Genomic DNA, 27903 nt, shown 5'->3' with positions numbered 1-27903 from the left:
GATGGGAAGTGGATGGCTTTATGCCTTCCTCGCTACTGATAGATTTGGCCAATGGAGACGTTCCTGCTAGAGCTAGCGATAGAGACAACGACATGCTCAAGAAAGAGGCAACGCGATAGAGGGAGGTGACAACGTAAGGGGAGTAGGTGGGTGAGGAACTAACAGGCTCAGAGGACAGTGAACGGACACGTAAGGATAGGGGGAGCAAGCGCTTGAGAAACTAGCATGCTCAGAGGACAACGAAACGGATACCGTGGAAGCATCGGGGTGATGAAGTCTGGGTGGAGACCAGGATGGTAAAGCAGGGTGGAGAAAATTGGAAGAAGAGCGTCCGGACTTTCCCTTCCACGTGAAAAACCATAGTTGGGGGATGTGATCTAGAGCCCATGTTCTAGGTGCTATGGATGGGATTTAAAGGCATTTGTACTTTGAGAGCTAATAGTGACCTGTTGGTAAGTTTCAACTAGCAAAGAAAACTGTTTAGAGGTATCCTAAGTAGTAATTTTTTCAACCTAACTTGCAGTTGATTGCAATTATGGCTGTGTTTAGTTCAGCCCAAAGTTTGGATTTTGGTTGAAATTGGAGATGATGTGACTGAAAAGTTGTGTGTGTATGACAGGTTGATGTGATGGAAAAGGACTGAAGTTTGGATCCAAACTTTGGATCTAAACACAGCCTATATCAATTCAAATTATTAAAAGAAAGGATAATTTGAATTTTTATAAAATGTCATTTTTGTTAAGGAGTAAAAATATGGAGTAGATGGATAGTACCCTTTTTTTTTTTCCGAATCCCCCTGATGCGCCTCTCTTTATACTCCGCGTAACGGTCGTTTCCCCCAAATCCCCAATCCTCTCCCCTCCCGTCTCTCATCCTTCTCCCTTTCCAAATTTCAAAATCCATCCATGGCCGGCGGCGGCGGCGGCCGTGGGCGCGGCGCGAGGGTGGCCGCGCCGGCGGGGGACAGCGGCAAGGGCGCCCAGGCGGAGTGGCTGCGGATCTACGACGGGATCGTGGCGATGCTGCGCAAGACGCAGGCGCAGGTGGAGGAGCTCGTCGCGGAGCGCGACCACCTCGCGGCCTTCGTCAAGATCCAGCACGACTTCATGGTCTCCCGCGTCGGCCGCCTCCAGTCCTCCCTGCAGCAGGTCTCTACCCCCCCATCCATCGGCCCCGCGCCGTCTTCCCTTCTAGGGTTTTTCCTCCGCTGATGCCGGTTAGGGTTTTGGTGGGATCCCAGGCGAGGAAGGCGGACGCCATCAGGAAGAGGTATGAGGCGGCCAACATGGAGATCCTTATTGGGGACAAGGAGCGGGAGGCCCGCTCCTACCAGAAGATTGCTGGTAAGAAAGGAACCGCTCCGCCTTCGTCTCCTTAATCGCTTCCTTTCGGGGGATTTTGGAGCAAAATCTCCCCCCTTTTCCGCTTGAAGTGGACAAGATTGGCGTCTTTGCGCCTCTTGGGCATCGGCTTCGTTGATTAGTAGATATTGGGTTCTCTGACTCCTTCCGATCTGTCGTAGCCAGGCTATTTCAATGGCTCCTGGCCATGCTGTCATGTTCTTTCTTAATTGCTGCTTCCAGTGGATGGAAAATGTATCATCTTTAGGCTAGTTCACAACCTAAACATCATGCAGTCTTGTTCAATTACACGGTCTAGATTAAGTATTTGTCGCACAGGTATTATTTTGGCGTTCTCTTCTTTTTATTAGTTTCATCAGGAAACTTGGTGCTGGTATGCCCTTTTCTTTGTGGTTTGAGGTGCTTCCAGTGGAAAAGTTTGTGCCTTTTTATTTGCAATTGCATTGGTCAGACTGATAGATAATGTTGCTGCAAGTTGAGCACAACCTAATCTTGCTTTCTTCTTTCTTTTCTGGCAAAAGGTAGAGGATGGCATTACCAAATTGTGTTTTGTATTCCATCTAGAAGGACATTTTACTGAAAATGGATCTACTATTTGTCTTGAAGACATTGTATATATGCATATTAAGTGGAAATATTGTTCAGGAAAAGGAAGTTTTTGTGAATTTATGTTGTTACTGATTACTGATGTAATTTCCTTCTGTTTCTGAATCAGAACTCACGGAGAATGATTTGGAGGACTTCAGAACTTCTATAGCTGCTTTGGCTGCAGAAAACTATGAACTGAAGGTACATACAAAAACAAGAGCTGCATGTGGCCCTTTTGTAGCTGCTGTAACTAACGAGCATGAGTTCAGCTTGTGCATACCACTAATTTTCCTAATCTTTGTTTCGTGATTCTGCTTGTTTCTATTACTACTAGGAAAAACTGAAGGAAGTGGAAAGGCATGCAGAACTTGCTGAAAACACTGTTGATCACCACATTCACAGTCCAAGAGATTTAAGAGCAGAGTTAAAAAAACTAAAGCACGCCTACAAGACTTTGAGCTCTGAAAAGGAAAAGGAAGTTTCTGCATTACGTGCAGAAAATGATTTTGTGTGGAACCAGTTGAGGACAATGGAGAATGATTATACTGATCTCCTTAAGAAGAAAAAAATAGAGGCAGCACAAGCTACTGAAGCTGCACAAAAGCTTCAGAAGAATTTAGAAGAGCTGCAAGATCAAAATAAGGGCAACGAGATCGGCAGATTACAAGCAGAAGCTGTTGATGCCAAAATGAACATATCAATTCTTGAGGATAAGCTACAGGAAATGCTTTCCTTGGTGAAGGAGAAAGACTTGGAAATTGAACAACTCAAACATGGTCAGCCTATGACCAGTCAGATCAACAAAAAGGATATCAACCAGAAGAACAGAAAATGTAGGTCCCAAGACCCTCCTTCAAGGGACAAATCAACAAATTTGCAAGCCACACCGCCTGGGAGAAAAGTGAAGATTTCCAGACAGCATGCATCAAGTTCAAAACAGAAGCAAGTCCAGTCAAGAAATAATTCTCGTAGGCAAAAATTAGAAGGTGATAAGTCTGAGGTTGGCGAAAAGCGGAAGCGTGCCTTGCCATCATCCAGTGTAAGTATTCTTATTTCAAATACATGGTCAGCTCTTGGTGTACATTATTTACTTTATGTGTATATTTTTGTTTATTAACTCTACTTACTGTTCACAATTCCATATTTGATGTATAATGTTGTGCTTTAAAGCAAAGTTGTTTGATCTATCGTTGTTTATGTCCAAATTAACTACTTTATGGACTAATATTTGAACCTTTGTTATGACAGCAGTACATTGTTGTCATGTGTCGTAGTGTCCTAATTCTTGGCAAGTTGCGTGAGTTGCACCTTGTTGTAAATATGGACAGAAAGTAAGGTAGATGGAATTTAGATGAGTATTATGTGAGTCACTGGTGCTCATAAAGGACCATCGCTCATTTGCTCTATACACTATTAAAGTATTAAGAACCTGGCAAAATATTTTTTTTCTGCTTCCAGTTTTCTTTTGGTATCGCAACACTTTTTGCTCATTAGTTACAGTGTCCTAATTCTTGGTAGGCTGCATGAGTTGCCTCCTACTGTAAATATGGACAAAGAGTAAAGTTGATGGAATTTAGGTGGGCATTATGCTAGTTGTAGATGCTCATAAAGGACCATCATACATGCACTTGGGGTACTATGTAACACATGGAAGAACATGTCTTTTGACTACCAGACATCACTGTTGTATGCATAGGCCAAAATAACACAATGATGGAGGATAGCATCTTTATCCATGGTGCTTGTACTTATTTTGCAACACTAATTCCAATGCCCTAATTCTTGGTGGGCTGCATTAGTTGCATCTTGCTGTAAATATGGGCAAATACTAAAGTTGATGGGAAGTAAGTGAGTGTTCTTCAAGTCCAGAATCCTCACAAAAGAACTGTCGCATAGTCTTTTTTGCGGAGTCTATATTAGGTTACTTGGTCAGACTGTTGGGCTCTGTGGTATCTGGTATCCTTTTGTGTCAAATTCTTCTGTTCCTCTTATGTCCTGGTGCTTGTATGTCCAAAGTGTCCTTTTTGTTAGTCAACTTAACTTCTGCAGAATTGGTTTTGTAATTGTTCTTTGATGCATGTATGATTCATGGGAAGATCGTGGGAATGTTTGAGTAATTAATTTGTGTTTTCAAAAGGCTACGATGGGAATGAGCCACACACATCTTGTTTCTAGCCATTTGCTATTATTTGCTCCTTTGCCCTTTTTATGTACCAATGTTAGATTCAGTCATGTCAGAGCCTTGTGTTGGCTTTAAACAATGTATTCTTTCCAATTTCCAACTATTGTCGGTAAAGTTATGCAACTTTTTGTGTGTTTTAAAAGTAAGATAATGTTTATAAACCCTTATCTTGTGATTATCACAGAACACTTTATTCTTGAATATGATCTGCTTTGTTAAATGAACCTATGCATTGGTCTTTACTGTCTTAGGTCTTCAGTCCTGACTCCTGAATCCTGATTTGTGTCTAGTTGAGGTGCTAATTGTACGTTTTTTTTTCTTCATGAATTTCATACAGAAGTTTTATACATGCTGACAACATGTCCACCATGCAGGGTCTGCAACGATGTTCCGCAAGGCAGCAGGCGAAATCCTCTGCATCTCCAGTGGTCCAGCCATTACTCTTCTCCCCAATATTCCGGGTTCCAAAGGTGAAGACCCCGACTCCTCCATAGCCACAAGCAGTCAGTTCCCCCCAGGACCAGGTCACCAGGAGCCAGCCACAGTAGGTCTGATATCCTGACTTGTGCAGCTGTTGATAGGGATTGTGGCACTGACAGTTGATGAGGCTAACCTTAATTCCCAGGAACTGCATCTGCATTGCTCCTTTATGCTCCCAGTAGGTCATTGGTGTGTTTGTAGCATACTTGACGCAGCTCTTGAACAAAAAAAAAAAAATGTAGGCTATGTTAGAACGATTTTTTTCTTCATCTTTTCCTTGTGGAATGCGATGTGTATTATTTAGGCACACACCCTTGGTGGTGAGAAATTTGTCGATGCCCCATAGTGTCAGATTGGCTTGATCTGAATGAGTTCTGCGTAAATTTTTTTTCCATTGTTCGATGTATGAACTCTGAATGCCAGGAGGCTATGTATTTTGTTGTGTATATATGTAATGTACGTATCTCGTACATCGTTAACAACATCCATAAATTATTCTGTCTGATTTGATGTAGTTTGTGCCTGATGAGATGGATTCTATGAAAAGTTTTATTGGTGCGAATTATGACTCCGGTTGTTTTATATACGACTGCTGATAAGCCTTGGAAAGATACAAAAAATAAATAATTTGTGGGCAAAAATTCTGGATTTAGACATGATAGTTATGTTTTGCCATGAAGAGTCAGCTGTAGTGCGCTTGGTGTTATCTAGATTATGTGGTGTTAATTATGTTATGCAATTATCGGGGGTTGTATTGAATGAATGATGAACACTTAACAGGGACTCAGGGAGACTGCTCAATTTGTTGTGTTGCTTTGTAGTAGGTGGTTAACATTTTCTTCTGGTCGCCTAATGATTAACCACGCATCAGGTTTAGTGGTGTGGTGCTCAAGGGCTAAGGGCCGGTTTGGTTCATAGCCTAAAATGGCATTACCAATGTTTGGGCCACATTAACAGTACAAAGTATAATTTTGGTTTGGATCCAAATATTGGCTGGCCTATGCAAAACAATAGGTCACGCCATTGACAAGAGCCAAAACGCAGGCGTGAAATTTAAACTCTTGCGCGGGCTCGGACGACGCTCCATATCCAAGCTGCACAGTAGTACACAAGCAGAGATTCCCATTTATTGGCATCCACCTACCGCTCATCATCTTCTCTAGCCACAGGCCACAACCTATAGCTCCTCCAATCCCGAGCTAGAAGACACAGGAGTCCATCTTGCCATCCATAGTCATCTTCTCAAACAATCAAACCCATAAGAGCTGATCAAATGGGGTAGAAATTTTGGAGTAAATCTGCTGGGGAGGGGACGAGAGTGAGGCGGAAGGGTTCTGCTCAGGCGACAGAGGACGGCATACGGGCGCCGCGATTTCAGCTGCAGCTCTACTGACTCCGCCGCGCTCAAGTGCCATCACACAAAGGTAACCATTCCTTCCATAGAATGCTTTCCCACTTGTGTTGATAATAAAATTTCTGATGTATAATCTGCCATTAGCATCTTATGTACTAGTAGTAATAAAAGTTAGTTGGCCGAACATCTTACTAGTTTAGTGTTGATGCTTATTTCACCTGTACTTTATTAGTGTGTCCTTTTACATCTAAGTGAATATCTCCTTTTTTTTTGGATAAATCTGTATGTTGGCACAATAGTATTTGATTTTCTAAAGTAATTTCAAACTGGTAATCTGCTTCCAGATGGAGAGCAATCGACAGCAATATGTGCATTGCTTCTTGTTGAGGCAAAAGGCTGTAGTGATACTTCTGGTTTTGATCCTCGTCTGGTTGAGGAATAAAAATGGTAAAAGAAGTAAATGCAAAGGGGTACGGTATGGGCCCCTGATCCATAGGGATGTATGGAGAACAAGTGAATTAATTAGGTTGATCGACACTTCAGATAGGATATGCACACAACAATTGAGAATGCCCCGTCAGTTATTCTACAGGCTCTGTTCTCGTCTTAAGAACAAGGGACTACTAGTTGACACCTTTCATGTTTCAGTAGAGGAGCAAGTGGCAATGTTTCTGAAGAAGGTTGGACAACATCATTCAGTTCCATCTGTAGGATTCTTATTTTGGCGATCTGGTGAGACAGTGAGTAGGTATTTTCATATTGTGTTGCGGGCCATGTGTGAGTTAGCTCGAGAACTCATTTATGTCAGGTCTACCGATACACATACTAAGATCACCAGCAACCCAAACAAATTCTATCCATATTTTGAGGTAACTCTAAATACCAAGAGACAATAATTCATATTCCATTAACTTTTGTTTATTTCACTCGGATGTTTTTATTTTGTCTGCACTTAGGGCTGTATTGGGGCACTAGACGGCACACACATCAGGGCAAGTGTGCCAGCCAAGAAGGTGGATAGGTTTAGAGGCCGCAAGTCATACCCCACACAGAACGTATTGGCTGCTGTCGACTTTGACCTTAGGTTCACATATATCCTATCAGGTTGGGAGGGGTCAGCTCATGATTCTCTTGTCTTGCAAGATGCATTGTCGCGCCCAAATGGTCTTAAAATACCAGAAGGTAATTAAACATTTTGAAAGAATCGTAATTAGCCTTGTTGTAAGAAGATAACATTAGGCTCATATATGACATGATTGATGGTTGTAGGGAAATATTTTTTGGCTGATGCTGGATATGCTGCTAGGCCGGGTATATTGCCGCCATATCGTCGTGTTCGATATCACCTAAAAGAGTTTCGTGGCCCTCAAGGTCCAAAATGCCCAAAAGAGCTATTCAACTATCGTCATTCTTCACTTCGAACTACAATTGAACGAGCTTTTGGTGCTCTTAAGAACCGCTTCAAGATTCTTATGAATAAGCCATTCATACCCTTGAAAGCCCAAGCAATGGTGGTTATCGCTTGTTGTGCCCTTCATAATTGGATATTGGACGATGGACATGATGAATTTGTCTCCGATGAGGATACGTGGTATGCTCGCCTACCAAGGAGTAGTAACCGTGTCACTGACAAAGGGGCTGATGTACGTGAGTGGGCAGCCAAGCGTGACGATATTGCCAATCAGATGTGGAATGATAGAAACAACATAGATGTCCACGATGTTATGACCAGCGAATGAGTTACCAACGTATATTGCTTACAATCTTTGTTTTTTGTATTAACTGACTACCATTGTTCATATGAAGTGTTTTACTTACAATTCTCCTATGATGTATGCAGTATGGGAAATCGTACTGAAGATAATAGCAAGGAAGGTGGCTCTCGTGAAAAGTATATCACTTGGAGTGATGATGCCACTCAGTTCATGCTTGAGTGGTATATATCGCTCCGCAAGGACAAACCTACCACCTTCAAGTGGAGGAAACAACACCACCAGCAGTGTGCTACTGCTTTGAATGACAAGCTTGGACTTAGAGTCAACAGAAGCCAAGTCCATTGGCATTTCAGGCTATGCAAGGAAAAATGTAGTTGGATCTGTGCAGCCTTAGGAAAAAGTGGCTATGGTTTTGATGCAACATCATGCAAATTTAACATTGACCCATCGGAGAAGGAAGCAAACAAACTTGGTGTAAGTTATTCTATGATTGCACACTAGTTTGAGTTATAATTCATACAAGAATTGTTAAGTTTGTTTATTTCTAACCATGCTTCTTCTAATGACAGACAACTAAATACAACTACTTGACTAAGCCTATCAAATTCTTCCATCTCTTTGAAGAATTATTTGTGGGCTGTTCAAAAGCTGATGGCTCTCTTGCGATGGACCAGTTTACTGCTAATACTAGTAGTGATAGTGATGGCAGTGGTAGCATCAAGGAGTTGGAAGAATATACATTTCCACTGCAAGATGGTGGCAATGATTCCGACACAATACCTCGCTATAGTCCGACAACTGATGCCACTTCTTCAGGGCAGAAGCGTAAGTTTGTGAAATCACCTACCAAGAAGATTGTGAAGCATAAAACGAGCCGCCACAAAGCAGAGGAGGATGAGCTGATAGCTAGTATCCTTAGGCTTGCTAACTCTCTTGCATCTGCACAGTCTGTTGCATCTGTTGAAGTGCCCTCTGTAGGAGATCCAAATGCAAGTATTTGGAAGCGCATAGAAGACCTCACCATCCCAGCAAGTGACAAAATTGAACTTGCAATCTTTCTCACCAAGCCAGAACAAGAATGCTTTCGTTCTTATCTGCGAGTTGCAAGTGATGAAAGTTTCCAAGCTTGGGTTATAGATTACTTTGGGCGCAAATGTGCTACCGATGGTGGCTATGTCACTCTGTGAATCATTTGCCAGGTGGTGACATTTTGGTTAGGGAGCAATGCATTTTGATAAACCCATGTTACTGTTATATACTTATGATATATGCTGCCACTACCATATAGGGGATGGCAGTGTGAAGTATAAAGTAGGGGTTAGTGCAAACCCATGATGTAATATATGGCACTACTATGTGGGTGATTACGAAGTACTACTATGTAGGGATATGTGCAAACCAAAATGCTGTAATGCATGATGTGTTATTGCTGCACTAGTTATGGAGCTTTGAAGTCTAATTTCAGTCATACAGTATTTCTTTTATATAAACACGCCCAGCTTTGTTGCTGCTATATTTGATACAAGGAGGTTTATTTAAGAGAGAAACAAAGAATGATGTCAAAGAAATCAACACAGCAAACAAGAACATTTAGCTGCCTTTACACATATTCATTTTTCAGGAATTAGCTAGCAGTACCATTAACGGGAGGCAATATAACTACGATCAAAAGAGCTAGCAGTACTGCACATATACACCCGGACCACAAGTCCACAACCCATCATCAAGGGCTAATAAACACTTCAGTTTTTCACTTATTAAAATTTGACTACAAAATAAAGAAACATTAGGATCTGGAGCGCAGGAAGATATGAAAGCAGAGGTGAGAAGGTGAGGAATATGAAGGCAAAACAAGAAAAGGCATAGCCATATGAAGGCACCAAACCAAACTTGGTATAGCCAAAAATTGGCTAGGTCAATTTTGGCTACTAACCAAACTCAATTTTACCTTTCCAAACAATGTCCATAACAAAATATGCCTATGACCAAAATTTGGTAAGGCTCTTTTAGGTCTCAAACCAAACCTGCCCTAAATCTTTGGATTCTATCTAGTTCTACCTGCCACTGGGATCAATTAGTAAAAACTTAAAGCTTATTCTTGCACTACATTTGTGGCGCTGATATCATGTTGGATTTTTTTAGTCTCTTTCTCTACGTGATGTTGCATTTCTTTCCTTTAAAGTTTAAAGCCATCTAAATTTTAACCTCAACATGTGTAAGTAGAATTGTCAGCTCTTCGGCCAGTTAGTTAATCTCTAGTGTCTTTTTTTTTTCCTTGCAGCATGCAAAAGTATAGGACTCTGACTCCATAAGACTACAATGCATTGGACTATCTGAAAATTATCCGCTCTGATCCGCAATCGTTTTTTTTCATGGACAGAAACTATCTGCTCTATTTTAATCCCTATATCTTTAATCCGGCGTGAGTTTTTACTCCAATCTATAGTACAAAAATACAATATGCATATCTCCGGCCGGTTTAAAGAAAGTCCAGTCTTTTCCCGTTTCGTTTCTTGCGGCAAAGGCAGAAGAAGTAGAGGACCCGGACTCACGGAGACTGACGCGAGGGACCCACCCCACCCGGCCCAAGACTGGCGGCGCAGCTAGATCGAGACCCGGCCCAACACGACAGGAGCCCAGCCCACTGCCTCCTCTTATTAATTCGGCTATTCCTCCTCCTCCTTTCGTCTCCTCCACGCGACGCGATTTCTCTCTCCTCTTCGCTCTCGCAAGCCAAGTCGCAATCCCCCCAAACCCTCGCCGCCGCCGCCGCCGCCGCCTCCATGCCGTTCACCCCGGGGCCCTACTCCGGCGTCAGCACCCTCGCCCTCGTAAGCGCATCATGCCCTCTCTCTCCCTCCGTTCCTCCCGCGGCCGCCTCTGCTGGGGCGGCGGCGGCGGCTGCTGTGGCTGTTTCCAGATCGGATCTGACTTGAGTTTGATGATGATGCAGGTGGCTAGGGCGTCCGCGCTCGGCGTCGGCGTCGTCTACGGCGCCGTCAAGCTCTCCATCCTCAAGGTAATCTCTCTCTCTCTCCCCGACCTACCCATGATGATGGCCGGGTGATTACTTGGATGCTTGTGTTGGGATTAGATTGGATTGGATGGAACGGTCTGAGGTTAGATAGGATTGGATTAGATGGAGCGATGTGGGGCTGGAATCAATATCACCCTGGTTCTCCCCCGCAAAAAAAAAAATATCACCCTGGTTCTCTCATGCGTCCAGCCTCACTCGAGAATGTTGCCATGATTAGTTTTTGATATGTCTCCTGCTTGTTGGATCTATCAGTTTATTGTTTATATTATCTGTAATGTAGTAGAATCGATTAGCCATGATCAATTTATTTTGTTTCCATGTTTACTATTGTCTGTAATGTACTACTATTGATTAGCCATGTGCATGACTATGAATGAGCGATTGTCAGTTGTTCTAGAGTACATAAACTGAATATTCCACTGTGAGGCTCAAGAATACATATTTGTCCTAGTTTCGTTGTGAGTTGGCAATTTTAATTCCACCTTTTCAATCCCTTGTGGTTAAGGGCTTTGGATTGGGACATTTGAGAGGCAGTTTTGGTCTTGCATGAAGCGTTATCTGTAGTTTGCATGGCATTATTTGAATGTTGTGGTAATTGTTATGTAACCATCTAGGGGCTGGCTGAGTTAAATTACTAGTTTAACACCTATCAGGGAGACTGCTTAATTTGTTGTGGTGTTCTCGTATGTTGTTAGCATTTGCTTCGATAATCTCATGATGCACGTGCCAGGTTTATTGGTGCTCAAGAGTTAAATTTGTCATGTAATCTTTATATCCTGTTAGGTTATCCTTTGTTTGGTTAGGGCCTTAGTCGATACTCGAGAGGCAGTTCTGGTCCCGTGTGAAGTGTCATCTCTAGTTTGTGTGTTGTCGTCTGACTGTTGCGGTAAATTGTTATGGGATTAAGTTGAATGAGTTAACAACTAATAACAGGGTGATTGCTAAATTTTGTTTTGGTGTTTCTGTATGTGGTTAACATTTGCTTCTATCTCCTCGTGATGAACGTGCCAGGTCTATTGGTGTTCAAGAGAAAAATCTTCATATTCTAGTTCCGTTGAGTAGCTCCTGTTGCAGTGTGTTAGATTGAACTAGCCTTTGCTGATAACATCACATACTTGGTTTTCTCCTATGCTATTTTGTAACTAGCAAACCTGGTCCTGACGTTAGAGTATGAAATGCTTTTGGCACTCAACCTTGGCAACGTGGAAATCATTGCCTGGACACCTGATTGTGTTCAGCGTTGCTTTATTCTGTTGTATAGTTTCTATCTTAGTCCTCCAATATGGTTTCTACCACTGTGGTTCTAGTTAATAGAATTATCAATGATGCTATATTAATTGCCACTCTGTATGCTATCAAGATTTCTTTTGTCAGTCATCTTTTCTTATATTGTGTACATGTTTGTTCTCCAGGCGACAAAACCTAACAAAAAGGAGGCGGCAAATGCGCATCACTGAGGACAGGAACGCGTGGCGGTAACTCCAACGGAAGGATGTCATAAATTCTCATTGTACCCCCTCGTCTATACGTGCACCTGGTTTATGATTTGTGGACCTCTTTTCTGAAACCCAGCTGCTGGGAGATACAATTAATCTTAGTTTTGCTTGCTAATAATTTCTCGATCAAATGACTTGAAACGAAGAAGGGAAAAAGATGATCCAATTTTGTTTTGAACTCGTGTTAGAATTTAGGCCACTGGAAGCTATCTTGCAGTTGAGGTGAAATTTAGCCTTGTTATTGTGTTGATCCAGTTCTGTGGCTGCATTGTGTGGTATGTGTTTCTTTTGCCCCGTGAAAGCCTGAATGCGTTGCTCGCCGAGATAGCATAAACAACACTTGCAAATGCTAGTCTCGGCGCCAAGGTTATGGCTATATCCCACAGAGGCCTTTTGTGAATCTGCTAATTATTCAGGTCATCAGTTGGATCATGCCACAGTTTGGAAACTGTGTGTGTCTCTCATTCTAATATATAGATGTACTAGTTCGCTAGTTGTATGCGTATGAACTTGTTTTAAACGATAACTCTTACTGTAGCACCTTACTTTCTTTTACACCAAAACCTTTGCGCGAACCAGATTGGAGATGAAGAGGTCTCGGGAAGGGAGATGAAGGGATTGAGACTGCCTCAATGCCGGCTTTAGGACCTGTTTGGTCGCTACATATCCTGAGAGAAGCTGGCCCGACCTGAGACAAGCCTGAGGTTGCATCATGTGGGTTGTTTGGTTGCTTACTCTGAGATGGGTTACTTCGGCACAACAATAGTCAGGCGAGGCAGCAACGTTCTGGCACTGCACCGTGGGCCGGATAACTTGCCCCAGACGTATTTTGGCATAATGATCTTCATTTGATCTGAGGTCTTTCAAGGTACTCAGTCTTAACTCTTAACTACGGAAGTAGGAGATCTTGACCATTTCTTATGCATGATTTATCATCTTGAACAAAATGTTATGTGCTCCTTCCATTAATACATCATATGAAAAAAAAACCATTACTATTGCGCACAATTATCCTACTAAATTAACTTTGCATGTGAGTACCTACTAAAGAGGCAACATCCAATAAAAATTGGGGGCCTACTTGTTAACTGAACAACTGAATATATTAATTTTGGGTACTTAATTCCAACATTGAATATTGTAAGAAATATATTCAAATTATATAACAATAGCCAAATAAATTTTATACTTTGGCTGAAACTATTTATATTTTAATCTGAACCCCAAATTACTGTTCTCATAAAATAAAAGAATTAAACATCATTTAAAAATTCCAAAATATTTCAAGAATTCTATTATAAACTGAAAACAAAATCAAATCTATTTCAGTTTGTTGCTTCAAGTATAAAGTGAAAACTAAACCTCCTCTTTTTCCACGCCATGGGCACTGTCGTTGCCCTTTTTCCACGCCATAGGCATTGTGTTTGGATCCAGGGACTAAACTTTAGTCCTTATCACATTGGACGCTTGGACACTAATTTAGGGTATTAAACATAGACCACTTACAAAACTAATTGCATAAATGAGAGCTAATCTGCGAGACAAATTTTCAAGCCTAAATAATCCATAATTAGAGAATGTTTACTGTAGCATCACATGGGCTAATTGTGGATTAATTAGGCTCAATAGATTCGTCTCGTGAATTAGTCTAGGGTTATGAAATGTGTTTTTTCATTAGTCTATGTTTAATATTTCTAATTAGTATGCAAACATCCGATGTGATAGGGACTAAAATTTTTTAGCCCCATCCAAACTACCCCTCATGTTGCCAGATACACCAACCTACCAACTTCCTTTCTACTTAGGGGCGGATCCAGAACAAGATTTAAGTGGGGACTCATCTCCTCCTTTCTTCAGCCCCCCTACTCTTCATTTTCTCCCACTATTCCCCTTTCATCTCCCCTTCTATCAATGGTGATCCAGCAGAGTAGGGGGGACTCGAGTCCCCCCAGCACCTACGTTGGATCCGGCCCTGTTTCCAGTGGCTGAAGAAGTGGCTCCACCGTGGCCACCGCTCACCACCACCATGCTTCATGCACACCCTCTAACCTTCCTGTAAGCACTATTACAAAATCTTTAATACGGACACCCTCATATGTGCCGGTTCATCTAAAACCAACACATATGAGGCTTTTTTCGTCCTCCTTACCCCTCAAAGAGGGTTTAAAACTAAAACTGGTATCTATAACATCTTATAGCTTTGGTTTATTAAAAAAAAGATACTAATAATAAAAGTTTTTTTTAAAACGACCCCTATACTTGAGATAAAAGTGCCGGTTTTGAAAAAACCCCAGCTCTTTTAGTGGGAGCTAGCCAAGCTGAGCTGAGCCGATGCGGAGCGTGCGTGGAGTGGGAGGATAGAAAACAAGTATCGACGTCCTTATCCTCTCCCCTCCTCCATCCTTTTCCTCTCTTTTGCTCCATCTCCCATCTCCCTTCCTCTCCTCGGCGCTGCGTGGCACCTGCCATCTTTTTATCTCCCCTGTGTGGCATGCGGCGGCTATCCCCTGTGCACAATGGCAGTGAACACAACTTCCTCTCCCCTATGCGGCATGACGGTGGTGGCGGCTACCTCTTCCACTCCCTGGCCCAGCGCAGTGGCCACCGGATTTGGCCAGAGCTTGGGATGGCCAGATCCACGCGTGGGCGGTGTGCGGACGGACTTCTCCGCGATGGTGAGTGCAGGTTACTCCACGGCGGGGAGCGGGTGAATTCTACACCACCACTAACCTCGACTTTACCAGATCCGGCTACCATGATCTGTTGTTCGTTTTTTCATCTTATTCTTTCCCCTCTGATGCATAGGTGAGTGAGATTTTGGGCAAATCCCAGACACTTGATGAATAGCAGCTAGCTAGGCGGATAGAGTATTTATGGACACCAACAGGGAAGATTGGTGATCTAATGGGCTCCACGAGTCAAGTGTACACGCACCACCAGAGCGCTTTCATCCAGAAGCGGTGCATCCATGATAACTTTATGTTGGTCCGACAGTCTGCCAAGCGGTTGCATGAGAGGCACCAGCCTACGGCTCTCCTGAAACTTTGACATAGCCCAAGCCTTCGATTCAATCTCTTGGCAGTTCAATCTCGAGTGCTACAGCACAAGGGCTTTGGCCGCCGGTGGCAAGCTTGGATTGCCATCCTGTTCAGAACTTCCTCCACGAAGGTCCTTCTTAATGGTTCGCCCGGAGCCTCCATTATCCATCATCGGGGGGTGCGGCAGGGGACCCCATTTCTCCCATGTTGTTCATCCTTGCAATGGACGCTCTCTTGGCCCTCTTTGCCCTCGCGGAGAGTGAAGTGATCCTACGGCCCTTAGGTGTTCCTCACCGGATCTCCTTGTATGCCGATGATGTGGTCGCTGGGGAACTTGCTGCAGCACAAGGGATCCTTGCTCTCTTTGGAGAGGCCTCTGGTCTTCATACCAACTTTACCAAATTCTCCGCGATCCCGATCAGCTGCTCGGAGGAAGAGGTCGCAGTACTCGGTAACTCCCTCCCCTGCCCAGTTGAGGAGTTCCCATGCAAATATTTGGGTTTGCCTCTCTCCATCAGAAAGCTGCGTCGCGAGGACCTCCAACCTCTGGTCGATAGGATTGCGCAGCGGCTGCCACTGTGGCGATCGGATTGGCTCCAGCCAGCCGAGCGCCTAGCACTTGTCAAAGCAGTGCTGAGTGCGATCCTGGTTTACCTGCTCATCACCATTGCTCCCTCAAAATGGGTGCTGAAAGCCATCGACAAGATACGACGCGGCTTCCTCTGGTGTGGTCGTGCGAATGCTTAGGGTGGCCACTGCCGGCTGGCTTGGTCCCGAGTCTGCACGCCATTGGAATATGGGGGACTTGGCATCCACAACCTGGAGTTCATGGGAATCGCACTCCGTTCTAGGTGGCTCTGGGCTCAACGCGCCTCCCAATCCCTGTCCTGACAGGGGTTGCAAATCCTGTGCTCCAGACAGGAGTGCGAGTTTGTGGCTGCTTCCATGACCTGTGTTCTTGGCGACAGCAAGTTGATCCTCTTTTGGGAGGACAAATGGCTACAAGGTTCGAGTCTTCGCTCTTTGGCACCCGAGCTCTATGATCGCGTCCCGGTGCGTGTCCGCCGGAAGCACTTGGTCGCTGATGCGTTGGCCAACAACCTTTGGATCTGCGATCTCCATGGCTCCTTGGGAGTCCAGGCAATCTTGCAATACTTGCATATTTGGTCGTTGCTGCGGACAACAACTCTCTCCGAGGGCCATCCTGATTCTTTCATTTGGAGGTGGGAGAGTTCGGAGTCGTATTCCGCCCAGTCGGCTTACCTTGCCCTCTTCGCGGGCAGGATCTCGTTCTAGCACCTGCCAATCTGGCGGTCTTTTGCCCCGCCTTGGTGTCGCTACTTCCTGTGGTTGGTCGCTCACCGACGCTGCTGGACGGCTGACCGTTTGGAGAAGCGTGGACTGCCACACCCAGCCTTTTGTGTCTTCTGTGACCAAGTGGAAGAGACAATCGACCACATTCTGATTGGGTGCCCTGAGTCCCTCCAGCTATGGTGGACCGTCCTTTCAATCCTCGGCCTTCCTTAGTGTTTCCCCTCTGGCGCTGTTTCCTTTCATGAGTGGCACTGCTCTTGCCGGCTCTAAGTTCCGAGGGAGCGCCGTCGTGGGTCCGATACGATTGTGACTCTTGGCGCTTGGTCTATTTGGAAAGAAAGGAACAACCGTGTATTCAACAACCGTTCCCGGTCCTGGCCTGAGGTTGTCACAGCCATGGCGCAAGAAGCCGCCCTGTGGCGTCTTGCCCATCCCCTATCGCCAACGCTCCCTAGTAAGCGTGTTTGGTCGTTCGGTCGTCACATTGTAATAGCGAGAGTGGGCTTAAGTCTTTTTTTTTCCTTTTCCCCCTTTTCCCCTATCTCTCTTCTTTGTCTGCCGTTTGTATAAATTTTATTTCTTTTAATACAAAAGTGCGCAATCCTTTTGCGTATTCCCGAAGAAAAAGTGTACGCGCACCGCTGCTGAAAATTAAAATTACCGGCCCGGATGAAACAGTCACGCCTAACTACATGCCTTATAAATTTCCATACAAAATTATACAAATACCTTCCTGCTGGCTAGCTATCATGTAAGATGAAGCTATATATGCCTATACTAGCTAGTGTGTGTTGGTAACCCGTCCCTCTCTCTTATCACGTCCATAATACGTCGCCTATATATTTGAAACTATACACACATCGTCGTCTATGCCAGAAGAAGCTGCATATGGATGCATGCATCTGTACACAAGTAGTGTCGAATATACTGCTACTAGCTAGTCTCGACGACGGGGTCGATCAGGACTGTTCACCTGCAAACACTGCATGCAGTGACCCAAAAAAAAAAAAGAATTATAACGTCGAAAGCTAGCTAGAAGATCAGATGGAGGAATATTACAGTGAAGTGGACGCGAAGCAACGAACCCAACACACGCATTATATCTAGTACAGTAGTAGTAGTATATATGTATTGAAAAGCTAACAACATAATCTCCAGATCGTCGTCGTCTCCAACTACATTTCCACTTGATTGGTATCGGATCGTCGATCTCTCGTAGCTAGCTTTGCTTGCTGGTGTTTTGTCTTGTCTCCAGTAGTTATAACTGCTTAGCTGCTTGCTTGCTTAATCTCACTTGCTTCTCGACCAATACTCCACTTGTGATCCATCACATCATCATATATATATATATATATAGCATCTCATATCCATCCATATATAGATCCATGGGTATCTGTATACATATGTGTGTCTTACTTTTGATTCATTAGATGTGTCCATCAATCCATCCATCCATGCTTATTTTCTCAAGAATGCATGCAGATTCATCGAGTTATTACCTACCTAGCTAGCCAGATTAAAATTTCTGCTCAAGCTAGCCATCGATCATCTGATAGCTAGCTCGATCGATATATCAATTCAAGCTAGAGGAGAACACTGCAAGTCAGCAATGGCCGGCGGCGATGGCGTGACGGTGGTGGGGCGGGCGGAGATCGACACGCGGGCGCCGTTCAGGTCAGTGAAGGAGGCCGTCGTCCTCTTCGGCGAGAAGGTACTCGCCGGCGAGCTCCACGCCGGAGCCGGGCGGCGGCTACTCGCCACATCCGACCAGCTGCAGCAGGTATGTTGCATTTTCATAAATCAATCTGAAACACATATATGCAGATGATGACTGTCTTTTTAATAAGTCAAATGACTCCTCTGCCTTTAAATTCAGATTAATTGCATTGGTTATCTCTTTCGTTGATTAAAAACAATCGATACGGACAAACTGATCGAGGATTTGTGCCGCTCGATCATATATAATTGCAATGGACATGAGGATATATTTGTGCTCTGTCTTGCTCGATCCCAAATCTATATTGCTCATAAGTTTGTATTCCAAATTATAATTGATTTTCACGAGTATCAGAGCTAGTTAATTATTATTATTGCATTTCTTGACCAAGTTGGTGCTAGCTAGATAGCTGTTTGTTGCTTGCCAATGTGTTTACCTAGGTAGTGGCAATTTTTTTTTATTTTTTTAGAGAAGTGTATTTTTTTACCTAGCCTTTACATCCAATCGGATATATACAACCTTTTTAAATTAGGAACTTAGCCTATATCAAGCATGGAACTGCCCTCAAATAATCCAATCTAATGCCAATTTGCTTTATAGTTTTGTAGGGCACTTGATTTATTTAAATATTCACATTCATGTCTTTACCAGTTCTTCAGTTGATGGATGTTGCTGTCAAATGAGAAGTCATGCTAGCTAGCTAGCTATTCCTTTCTTCTGAACCAAGTTAAAAAGATGTGGCAATTAAACTAGCAGCTACTAGAAGCATTCTTTGCCATGTCCACGTGTCTTCTTTTTAAACATGCATGCAAACTCTGTTAGCTATTGGTGGTGATATCTACTACCAACCCAAGCACTACAAAATCAAAGCAAGCAAATAATTAATTATTAATACTTTATCTCCATCCAAGACTCTAAATGATCTTCTTTAAAAACACTCTCTTTTTACCACACAAAGTACACAACTAGCTTGTAAATAAGATAGTTACATTGGTGAACACATGGAATCAAATTGGAAAGTGTTTGCACTAGCTAGCTAGGACTTTGATATGTTCCTTCCACCTGAATTAAGGAACCTATAAAAGGTATAGTAGAGCTGCCTAGAGCCTTCATTTGATAATAATGTCATCAATATACAATACTGCCATTAGGCCCCCCTGATGATCGCTTTGGACATAATGTATGCACTAGGCTTTAGCTTATATGTAATTATATCATTTACCGTGTAAAAAATTACGATAATTTTATCATCCTTAATAATGTACCGGGAGGTAACACATTTTCTAGTATAAAACATAAAACCTCTATACACTAGGTAACTTGAGCTACCAAAATTTTTAGTGTAAAATTTAAATAGTTCAAGTTACTTTCTCAATGACTATAAAATTTGTCAAAAATTTAATGACCATACATCAACAAGATGTGCAAGTTATAAAATATGAACACATGAACCCAAATGGTAGAGGAAAAAAAATGAAGGTGTAATGAAGTGAGAAAAACATTGTTGCTTTACTTTGTTTTTCTTTGTAGATCATTGGAGTTACTATATATATATATCTGCCTCTGAAAACCTTTAATTTTCATTTCCCATATGCATTATATATCTTGGTCCAACAGAATCGTGCTACCACAACACCGCCGGCAAGATGGCCAACAGTTAGTCAAGTCAAACAAATCGCCGGCGCGGTGGCAGCGGCGGCGGGGGCGACACGCCACGCGCCGGCGATGGCAACGGCGGAGCTAGAGGAGGCGAAGCAGGAGCTGGAGAAGGAGCGGTCGGAGAAGAAGAAGATGGCCGGCTGCATCCTCTCCCTGCAGGAGGAGCTCAGCAACGCCATGAGCGAGCTCAACAAGCTCAAGGCACGAGACAACGAAGACGACGACGGCGGCGGCGAGGCGGCCGCCAAGGTGATCGACCTGCAGGTGGAGGATCTCAAGTTCGTCGAGATCGACGACGACAAGCCACAGCCGCGCCGACAGTCGCCGTCGACGACGGTGACGGCGGCGGCGGCGGCGGCGGGGAGCGCGTCCCCCGGCGAATTCCAGAAGAGGAGGTACGTGACGTTCGCCGACCCGCCGACCGTAGCATCAGCGGCGTACCGCGCGCCGCCATTGCCGGACGTGGTGGTGATGGAGCCGCATCACCATCGTCCCGCCGCGCCGCCGCTGTACCGCGAGGTGAGGTTCCAGAGGCAGATGTCGGCCGGGCACGAGGCGGTGAAGGTGGCGGCGGCGGCGGAGCAGGAGGCGAGGAAGAAGAAGAAGAAGCCGCTGATCCCGCTGGTTGGCGCGCTCTTCATGAGGAAGAAGAAGAGCAGCAGCAGAAGCTGCCATGACGACTCGGCGCTCAACTCGCGCACCGCCTTTTGATCTCATCCCTTCATGACATGCATACGGTATACGCGTATATATTTGTGTGCGAGAGGCTCATTTCAGCCGTTTGATCTTGGTGTATATATACGGTATTTGTATACGTACGTACCCCATATGTATGCATGCGTATGTATACTCTTTACCTGATCAGCGAGGGGTAATTAGACATGTATGTATGAAGACTGGAGTAGTTATTCAGGTCTGTTTTTAGATAATGAGATGAAATAAGTTTTTCGATTTATCGCTGCACTCACAAAGCAATGGTTTTATATTTCTCAATTTTTTTAAAAATTTTTTCATAACCATTTAAGTGACATGTAAATAATGATGAAATATCCTCTCGAGGAATTAAAATAATTTCCCAGTTCGCATGCGCCACTACTTCACCCCTATCCTCTCAGTCTCGCGCGTTCTCTCCTTCACCCTCATTCTCTCCGCCGCCACCTCCTCCTCACCTGCAGCTCAGTTGCCGTGTGTCCTCCTCGCCGCCATAGTCGTCGCCACCGCAATGCCTCAGTCCTCCTCCCCCACCGCGCCTCCTCCCATCCTCCTCAGATGACAGCGTATGATGAGGATAGTGCTCGTCGGCTGAAGATAATTAAGATCTGGAGGTGTACAATCACAATTGTGCTATGCTTTGTTAAATTCCAAAAAAAAAAACACACAATCACCCGGCATCCCATCTTGTCACATGGCATACTTCATCATGCTAGACCACAACTACCCCCTGAGTTCGTTTCCCGTCCACCATAACCAAGGTACATTGATATTAAGTACATGCACAAATATACACAAACATGAACTTATTTTGGTTATTATGTACTCCCTCCATTTTACAATGTAAGTCATTCTAGCATTTCCCACATTTATATTGATGTTAATGAATCTAAACATATATATCTATCTAGATTCATTAACATTAATATGAATGTGGGAAATGCTAGAATGACTAACATTGTGAAACAGAGGAAGTTACGGGACAGAGGTAGTACATATATATATAGTGGTAATATATAACTAATTAAACGTGTTGCATGCAGTAGTAACAGCGCGCACTATGCAGTCCTTTTGACAATTTTGGGAAGCTGCACAGGGTAGCGGTCGATGCAGGCGGCCCAGGGTCCATGGTGGAGGTGGTGATCTGTTGGCTTGATGCACTCCCACACGACGCTGCTGCAGTCGATACCTGGGCTGAAGGAGATCATGCACACCCGATCACCCTTCCTCATCCTCCCCTTGGCCTCGATGTACGCAAGCTCGTACTATACAGCAGCGAGCTGCTCGCCATGTTCCCGAACCGGTGCAGCGTCATGTGCGACGCCTCCATGTCGTCGTCGGTGAGCCCCAGCCCCCGCTGCACCTCGTCGAGCACCCTCCGCCCTCCCGGGTGGATGCAGAAGTGCTGGAACAACCTGTGAAATCCAGGCCGGTAGTAGTTGTTGTTGCTGTCCTTGGTGGTGGTGAAGAATTTGTTGATGATTTTGTGGTTGATGAAGGAGATGGCGACGCGTAGGAGCTCGGAGGTTGGGAGGACGGCGAGGCCGAAGGCGACGAGGTGGCCCTTGAGCGCGTTGGCGGCGACGACGGGGAGGTCCTTGGAGAGGTTGATGCCGGTGATCCCCTCGTCGTCCTCCTCCTGGAACGCGCACCGGTAGTCGCCGTCGCGCGCGGCGGTGAGCGTGCGCACGATGGGGCCGAGCCGGAACCGGGCCTTCTCCGGCGAGTTGGACATGATGATGGCGGCGGCGCCCATGCGGAAGAGGACGTTGGGCACCAGCATCTCGCGCTTCCTCCCCGTGTACAGCATCGACGACAGGATCTCGGTGGCGACGATCAGGACGCGGCTCCCCGGCGGCGCCACCCGGAGGAGGTTCTTGGCGAGGCCGATGGCGATGAGCGCCCCGCTGCACCCCATCCCGGACAGGTTGACGCTCCGCACGTCGGCGCGGAGCCCGTACCTCCTCACCACGACGTCGGCGAGCGACGGCGTCGGCGTGGTGAAGCTGCAGGCGAGGATGACCGTGCCGATGTCGTCGGCGGGGACGAGGCCCGTGGCGGCGGCGAACGCCTTGTCGACGGCGGAGAAGATGACCAGCTCGGCCTCCTCACGGGATGCCTCGATGCCACTCTCCGGGGGAATGTAGCGGAACGAGTCCGGGACGCTGGTCTCCTCGCCGATGCCGGACTTGGCATGCAGGCGGACCATGAAGTTGGTGCTCTCCTCGTCAAGCAGGTTGGTCATCAGGCGTCCGTGCTCCAGGGCCGTGGCGAACGGGACCCTGTGCCGTGGCTCGCCTAGGAAGCAGCCGTAGTCCACAAGGTACACGCCGCCCCGACGCCGACGAGCACGCCACAGCAGCAGCAGCACGCCCACCAAAACCAGGATCATCGTCGTCGTCACTACCATCATTGTACTACTCCTATTTGTAATTAGGACGTCAAAATGGAATGGAAGCAAGCCGACGAGCGCGCCATAGCTGAAGCTCACTGATGATGTCCATGCTCTCTCAACCATAGCCACGTAGGAGTACAACCACAAGAGCAGCCAGCTAGCTAGCCGACGTACGTACGTGCATGTCATGGCCGGTGTGGAGTGGAGGGATATTTATAGGGAAACTAATCCAACGGGATGACGGCGGGCTCCGTCGGCGTAAGAGCAAGTTTAATAGTATAGCCAACTACTATCTCCAATTCAGCTATAGCCAATCTAATAGCTTATTCATATAATAGTTACATACTACACTATTAATATCTAGTCCCACCTGTCATACACACATTGCTTCTTGGAGTCCGTGGTACAGCTGGCTATAAATCTGTAGCTCACTGTCCTTCTCTCTCCTCATTTATCTGCTTAAAATATATTTACAGCTGGCTTATAGCCTGCTATTATACCTGTATTTATTTGTTGGGAGTTGCAGGCTATGGCCGTCAATTAATGAGTGATTATTAATTATCTCTATGACTCTAATCCCGGTGGATGGGTGGGTGGTTGGTTTGGTTGGTTGGTGCGCGGCGCCGACGCGCGGGGATATTGATGGCCACGCCGGTCGCGTGGCTTGGCCGTGTGCCACCGCGCGGTCCCACGACCCAGTAACGCGCCGCCTGAGACTATCCCAACGCAAAAACTATGAAGCACTCCCTCACTCCGTTTCATCTTATAATAAGAAGTTTGACTATAAACGTTTATAGGTAGATATATTAATATTTATAATACAAAATTAGTTCCATCACATTAATAATTGAATACATTTTCACAATAAATTTATCTCAGGTTGAAAATGTTACTACTTTTATTTACAAACCTAGCCAATTTTAAAGTAGTTTGACTTTGACTAAAGTCAAAACGTCTTATAACCTGAAACGAAGGGAGTAGTTTTCATACTTATCATATCATGCAGATACTATATATAGAAACTATATGCCCAATGGATGTTGTCTTAAAATCAAATTCTCACCCAATCATTTCTCTTCTCTCTCATTTTATTCAACTATCCCCTTATTTTTATTCTTGTTTCTTGTGTATAGATGGTTTCTTGCATGAGAAATGATTTATTCATCTTTTTACTTCTCTCCTCATTAATTCTCTTGCCACATTAGACTTTTGCTTATGTGACAATATATTTAATGCTATGGATACTACATGACATGGAGGGTTGGGGATGGCCTGAGTGCACGAATGCTACGTGCATGCACGGCGGTGTGGCTGTTCCTCGGGAGGAAACTAGCTTGTTCCAAGTGCTGTAATCGAGGCGCTAGGTATGGGGTTTCCTCCCCCAGATCTAGCCAACGATGTGGTGACGTTGACAAAGCGGGGTGGCGTGGCTGCTGGGCGATGACGGCAGAGCGGAGGTTCCTTCCCCTCTCCCCTCCATCTCGTTTCCCTTGCCTCCATTCATGATGGGGTGGCGTGGCATCAAAAGCAGGCGGCGAGGGCGACCCTGGCTGGTTGGGGCGGCGCGGTGGAGATGACCGGGTGTTAACGTTAAAATTTGGTAAACCCCGGTGTTATCATCGGCTTAGAGTCACTATCGACTTCAGCATCTTAGAATCGGTCGATAGGAATTGTCAAGACAATATAATTACTCTTGGCGCATCGCCACCCTCTTTTTTCTGACAGGGGCTGCGTCGGCTACACGACGTCGCCGAGCACGCCACAGCAGCACGCCCACCAGGCCGCCACCATCACCAGGATCATCGTCATCATCACTACCATGATTATACTACTCCAATCTGTAATTTTAGGACGTCAAAATGAAATGGAAGCAAGCCGACGAGCTCGCCATAGCTGAAGCTCACTGATGTCCATGCTCTCTCAAGTATATATATAGCCACAGCCACAACGTACAGCAGCTGCCCACCTTACCTAGCCGTGAGTTCTCGATCTATATATGATTGACTGCCTGCATGTCATGGCCGGCGATGTGGAGGGAGTGAGGGATATTTGTAGGGAAATTAATCCAACGGCATCCTGTAATGTGGGCATAAATTGAAGGAGATATAGGGTGTGTTTAGTTCTTTGGGTGTAAACTTTTTAAAGTATACGGACACACATTTAAAGTACGTATTAAACGTAGACTAATAACATAATAAATTACAGATTCTGTCTGTAAACTGCGAGACGAATTTATTAAGCCTAATTAATTTATCATTAGTAAATGTTTACTGTAGCATCACATTGTCAAATCATGGCGTAATTAGGCTTAAAAGATTCGTCTCGTAATTTACATGCAAACTGTGCAATTGATTTTTTTTCTATATTTAATGCCTCGTGCATGTGTCTAAACATTTGACGTGATGTTTTTAGCCAAAATATTTTGATTTAAACAAAGCCCACAGTATATGTTTCTTAGTTAATTTATTTGTTGGGAGTTGGCTATGGCTGTCAACGAGTGATTATTATCTCTGGACTATCCAGGTGAGTTGGGTGGGTGGGGATTCTAAATCCTGTGCAGAAATGCAGAGAGCAACTACTGTCGCCCGCCACAAGATTCCTCGTTTAGTAGTACTATATAAACAGTACGCACAACACGTGCCTTTCTTCTTGTTTTTAGTAGCATACAAATTAATACTACCCTCGTAAAAAATAGAAAAAAAAACTATATTATATATAACCTACGGCATTAATTCCTATCCGAGCCGATTATCGGGAGCCTGTGGGCAATGACCATAATTAATTAAACTGAAGGTACATGTTTGGTTAATTGGGGGTTGGCATCTTAGCTACGTGCAACTGTATCAATTAATATATACATGGTATCGTACCGTACGTACTCCCTCAGTCCCTCCCCACCGACCCTCAAAGAGTGATGTGGAAATGCCATGTCTAGCTACTTCCCTTGATGCCATCCAAATATGTAAAATCAAAGTGTTTTTATTCTTATTCTGTGATAAATAATTGGTATGTGGGATTATTAGTTTTCATATTTAGAGATTATTGGCGAAGTGATTTTGGAGAGATGATTAGTTTTGCAGGTGATATACAGGTACTGTTGTTTTGTCCGACTCTGTGTCGGTTTCGGTTTCGGGTTGTTTGATTGGATATACGTGATTAATATGTCTTTATGGTTTCTAGATGGATACTATGCGTATGTAATAATATTGTTTGCTAATAATGAGTCAAGTTGGAAATAGCTTGGTATCAGAATATGATTTCTTTGTTTGATTCATATGTAGGTGTCTTGATGCCTCGGGAAAGTATTGCCGATGATGGATCAGGAGTCAACTTGGAGAAAGATGACGTTCGGACGGTCAGATATCATGTGGGATACTTAGGCTAAAGATCAATGCACGTGGTTGGTGAATATTCCATATGGCATACGATGGAGATATTATGTGCGTATGGGATGTGGAGTCGAATTTGGAAGGAGTCCAAATTTGGTACGATGGGAGTTTGTAAAGTTGGTTTCTTGTACGGGAAGGTTACCTAGAGGGATTAGGACTTCTTATAGAAGTTTGGTTCATGGCTTTAGGCTGCCTACCTCGTGTATAAATAGAGAGGGAGGGTGAGGCCTCCTGGTATTGCTTTAGAGAGCATTGAGTTGTGAGTTTAGTTAGGGTTTCGAGTTTAGTCGAGATTTTCATGAGGAGCGTTATTGTTGCACTTTGTAAACACAAAGATAACTAATAAAGCTGTCATCTACTTTAAGAGTTCTTCAATTTGTGTTTGCTCGTGTTCGGCGGTCTAACCGGCGAGACACCAACAGTCAGACCAGCGGCAACATGGCGGTCAGACCGGTGTCGGCAACAGGAAGTAGAGGCGGCTTCGGGACGATTGGACCGGACGATCTACATCGGTCAGACCGACAGTAGTGGCTCGATTAGTCCGGCGGATCAACTCCTATCAGACCGATCAACATCGGATTCGAGGGTAACTTTTAATTCTGCTAAAAATTTTGGTTTTTGGGTACTACAACCATTCATCCCCCTGGGTTGGCTTAGTTATTGCTGTTCGGTCCTACAAAATACACTACTAGACCTGCAATATACGACGCAATAATAAAACCACCACAAAGTTGGTCGTTAATTATAGCTAGGAATGAAGCCCGCGCAGATACGCGGGTAATTTATTTATTATTGTTTGTTAAAAATACTAAAAAAGTCCTATCTCACCATATTAAGACCATAGATTACTTTATATAACCACTAAAAAATATTTGTACCATAAATGCCAATCATATTGAAATAAAAACATAAGACACTTTGTTCCGATTATATATATAAATTCACCTGTCACCACAACTTATTATCATCGTCTTGAAAGATGGGTATTCTTTTAATAGATGGAATTGTATTTGTACCTAAAAATAAACCCAATACATCATTAATACCATAAAAGTTCATCTCCACTTTGTACCAAAGTGTCCATGTCTCACACTCATTTCAAATCTATATATAAATACTTGAAAAAACTACTTCTACTAACTAATACAATAAACTATTGAACTTAGATATAAATTGAACCATTGTATTTGTTGTAATTAAATCTGTATAACAAGATCTCACGTGATTATATTTTGATAAGAAATAATTACATTCCTAATTGAAATATTTTTTATCTTGCATGAAACATTAAGTTGTAACAACTGAAACATTATAAAATACTTGCTAAAAATCTAGAATGCCGTACAACATTTATAAATTAACTAGTGAAATATTAGAAAATATTTCTTGAAACACCACGTACAACATAAAAGATCTACTATAAAAAAACTTAAAATATGCAACATAGTTAATAGAATTTCAATTGAA

The 27903-nt window shown here is 44.2% G+C and overlaps 5 protein-coding genes and 3 non-coding genes across 8 annotated transcripts; 7 read left to right on the top strand and 1 right to left on the bottom strand.

Annotated features, from left to right (window-relative positions):
* Window positions 1-840: 840 nt before the first annotated feature.
* LOC4334953 (uncharacterized) lies at window positions 841-5125 on the top strand. Its single transcript, XM_015778554.3, has 5 exons — window positions 841-1148; window positions 1241-1343; window positions 2077-2150; window positions 2284-2988; window positions 4506-5125. Exons 1-5 carry the CDS (start codon window positions 906-908, stop codon window positions 4623-4625), a joined length of 1245 nt encoding a protein of 414 aa, XP_015634040.1. The 5' UTR covers window positions 841-905; the 3' UTR covers window positions 4626-5125.
* On the top strand, window positions 3243-3349 carry LOC112938829 (small nucleolar RNA snoR103). Its single transcript, XR_003242149.1, has one exon. It is a non-coding gene; the product is annotated as a small nucleolar RNA snoR103 (small nucleolar RNA).
* LOC112938828 (small nucleolar RNA snoR103) lies at window positions 3469-3575 on the top strand. Its single transcript, XR_003242148.1, has one exon. It is a non-coding gene; the product is annotated as a small nucleolar RNA snoR103 (small nucleolar RNA).
* LOC112938830 (small nucleolar RNA snoR103) lies at window positions 3740-3847 on the top strand. The gene has a single exon (XR_003242150.1). It is a non-coding gene; the product is annotated as a small nucleolar RNA snoR103 (small nucleolar RNA).
* A 2113-nt stretch (window positions 5126-7238) lies between the features above and the next one.
* On the top strand, window positions 7239-9114 carry LOC107276960 (uncharacterized). The gene is made up of 3 exons (XM_015779751.3): window positions 7239-7713; window positions 7806-8154; window positions 8250-9114. The coding sequence occupies exons 2-3, from the start codon at window positions 7807-7809 to the stop codon at window positions 8865-8867; spliced, it is 966 nt and encodes a 321-aa protein (XP_015635237.1). The 5' UTR covers window positions 7239-7713; window position 7806; the 3' UTR covers window positions 8868-9114.
* A 1252-nt stretch (window positions 9115-10366) lies between these two features.
* Window positions 10367-12467, top strand: LOC4334952 (uncharacterized). Its single transcript, XM_015777936.3, has 3 exons — window positions 10367-10511; window positions 10634-10699; window positions 12130-12467. The coding sequence occupies exons 1-3, from the start codon at window positions 10464-10466 to the stop codon at window positions 12172-12174; spliced, it is 159 nt and encodes a 52-aa protein (XP_015633422.1). The 5' UTR covers window positions 10367-10463; the 3' UTR covers window positions 12175-12467.
* Window positions 12156-20904, top strand: LOC4334951 (WEB family protein At1g75720). The gene is made up of 3 exons (XM_015777933.3): window positions 12156-13081; window positions 18048-18345; window positions 19900-20904. Exons 2-3 carry the CDS (start codon window positions 18175-18177, stop codon window positions 20650-20652), a joined length of 924 nt encoding a protein of 307 aa, XP_015633419.1. The 5' UTR covers window positions 12156-13081; window positions 18048-18174; the 3' UTR covers window positions 20653-20904.
* A 461-nt stretch (window positions 20905-21365) lies between these two features.
* LOC9272344 (3-ketoacyl-CoA synthase 6) lies at window positions 21366-23256 on the bottom strand. Its single transcript, XM_015779846.3, is given in 2 exon segments — window positions 21366-21920; window positions 21923-23256. Coding segments are annotated over 2 exon segments (1524 nt in total). The 5' UTR covers window positions 23237-23256; the 3' UTR covers window positions 21366-21710.
* Between the last annotated feature and the right edge of the window lie 4647 nt (window positions 23257-27903).

This window comes from Oryza sativa, chromosome 4 (genome assembly GCF_034140825.1).
Source record: "Oryza sativa Japonica Group chromosome 4, ASM3414082v1".
Taxonomy (NCBI): domain Eukaryota; kingdom Viridiplantae; phylum Streptophyta; class Magnoliopsida; order Poales; family Poaceae; genus Oryza; species Oryza sativa.
This window is presented reverse-complemented; position numbering and strand designations above follow the sequence as displayed.

What these genes read in the sequence shown, in the direction of transcription:
- LOC4334953 (XM_015778554.3), top strand. Translation starts at nt 906, where the DNA reads ATGGCCGGCGGCGGCGGCGGCCGTGGGCGCGGCGCGAGGGTGGCCGCG. An exon ending in TCCAGTCCTCCCTGCAGCAG is followed by an intron (nt 1,149 to 1,240) that starts GTCTCTACCCCC and finishes GTGGGATCCCAG; the next exon opens with GCGAGGAAGGCGGACGCCAT. An exon ending in CTCCTACCAGAAGATTGCTG is followed by an intron (nt 1,344 to 2,076) that starts GTAAGAAAGGAA and finishes TTTCTGAATCAG; the next exon opens with AACTCACGGAGAATGATTTG.
- LOC107276960 (XM_015779751.3), top strand. Translation starts at nt 7,807, where the DNA reads ATGGGAAATCGTACTGAAGATAATAGCAAGGAAGGTGGCTCTCGTGAA. An exon ending in AGGAAGCAAACAAACTTGGT is followed by an intron (nt 8,155 to 8,249) that starts GTAAGTTATTCT and finishes TTCTAATGACAG; the next exon opens with ACAACTAAATACAACTACTT.
- LOC4334952 (XM_015777936.3), top strand. Translation starts at nt 10,464, where the DNA reads ATGCCGTTCACCCCGGGGCCCTACTCCGGCGTCAGCACCCTCGCCCTC. An exon ending in GCGTCAGCACCCTCGCCCTC is followed by an intron (nt 10,512 to 10,633) that starts GTAAGCGCATCA and finishes ATGATGATGCAG; the next exon opens with GTGGCTAGGGCGTCCGCGCT. An exon ending in TCAAGCTCTCCATCCTCAAG is followed by an intron (nt 10,700 to 12,129) that starts GTAATCTCTCTC and finishes TTTGTTCTCCAG; the next exon opens with GCGACAAAACCTAACAAAAA.
- LOC4334951 (XM_015777933.3), top strand. Translation starts at nt 18,175, where the DNA reads ATGGCCGGCGGCGATGGCGTGACGGTGGTGGGGCGGGCGGAGATCGAC. An exon ending in CATCCGACCAGCTGCAGCAG is followed by an intron (nt 18,346 to 19,899) that starts GTATGTTGCATT and finishes TTGGTCCAACAG; the next exon opens with AATCGTGCTACCACAACACC.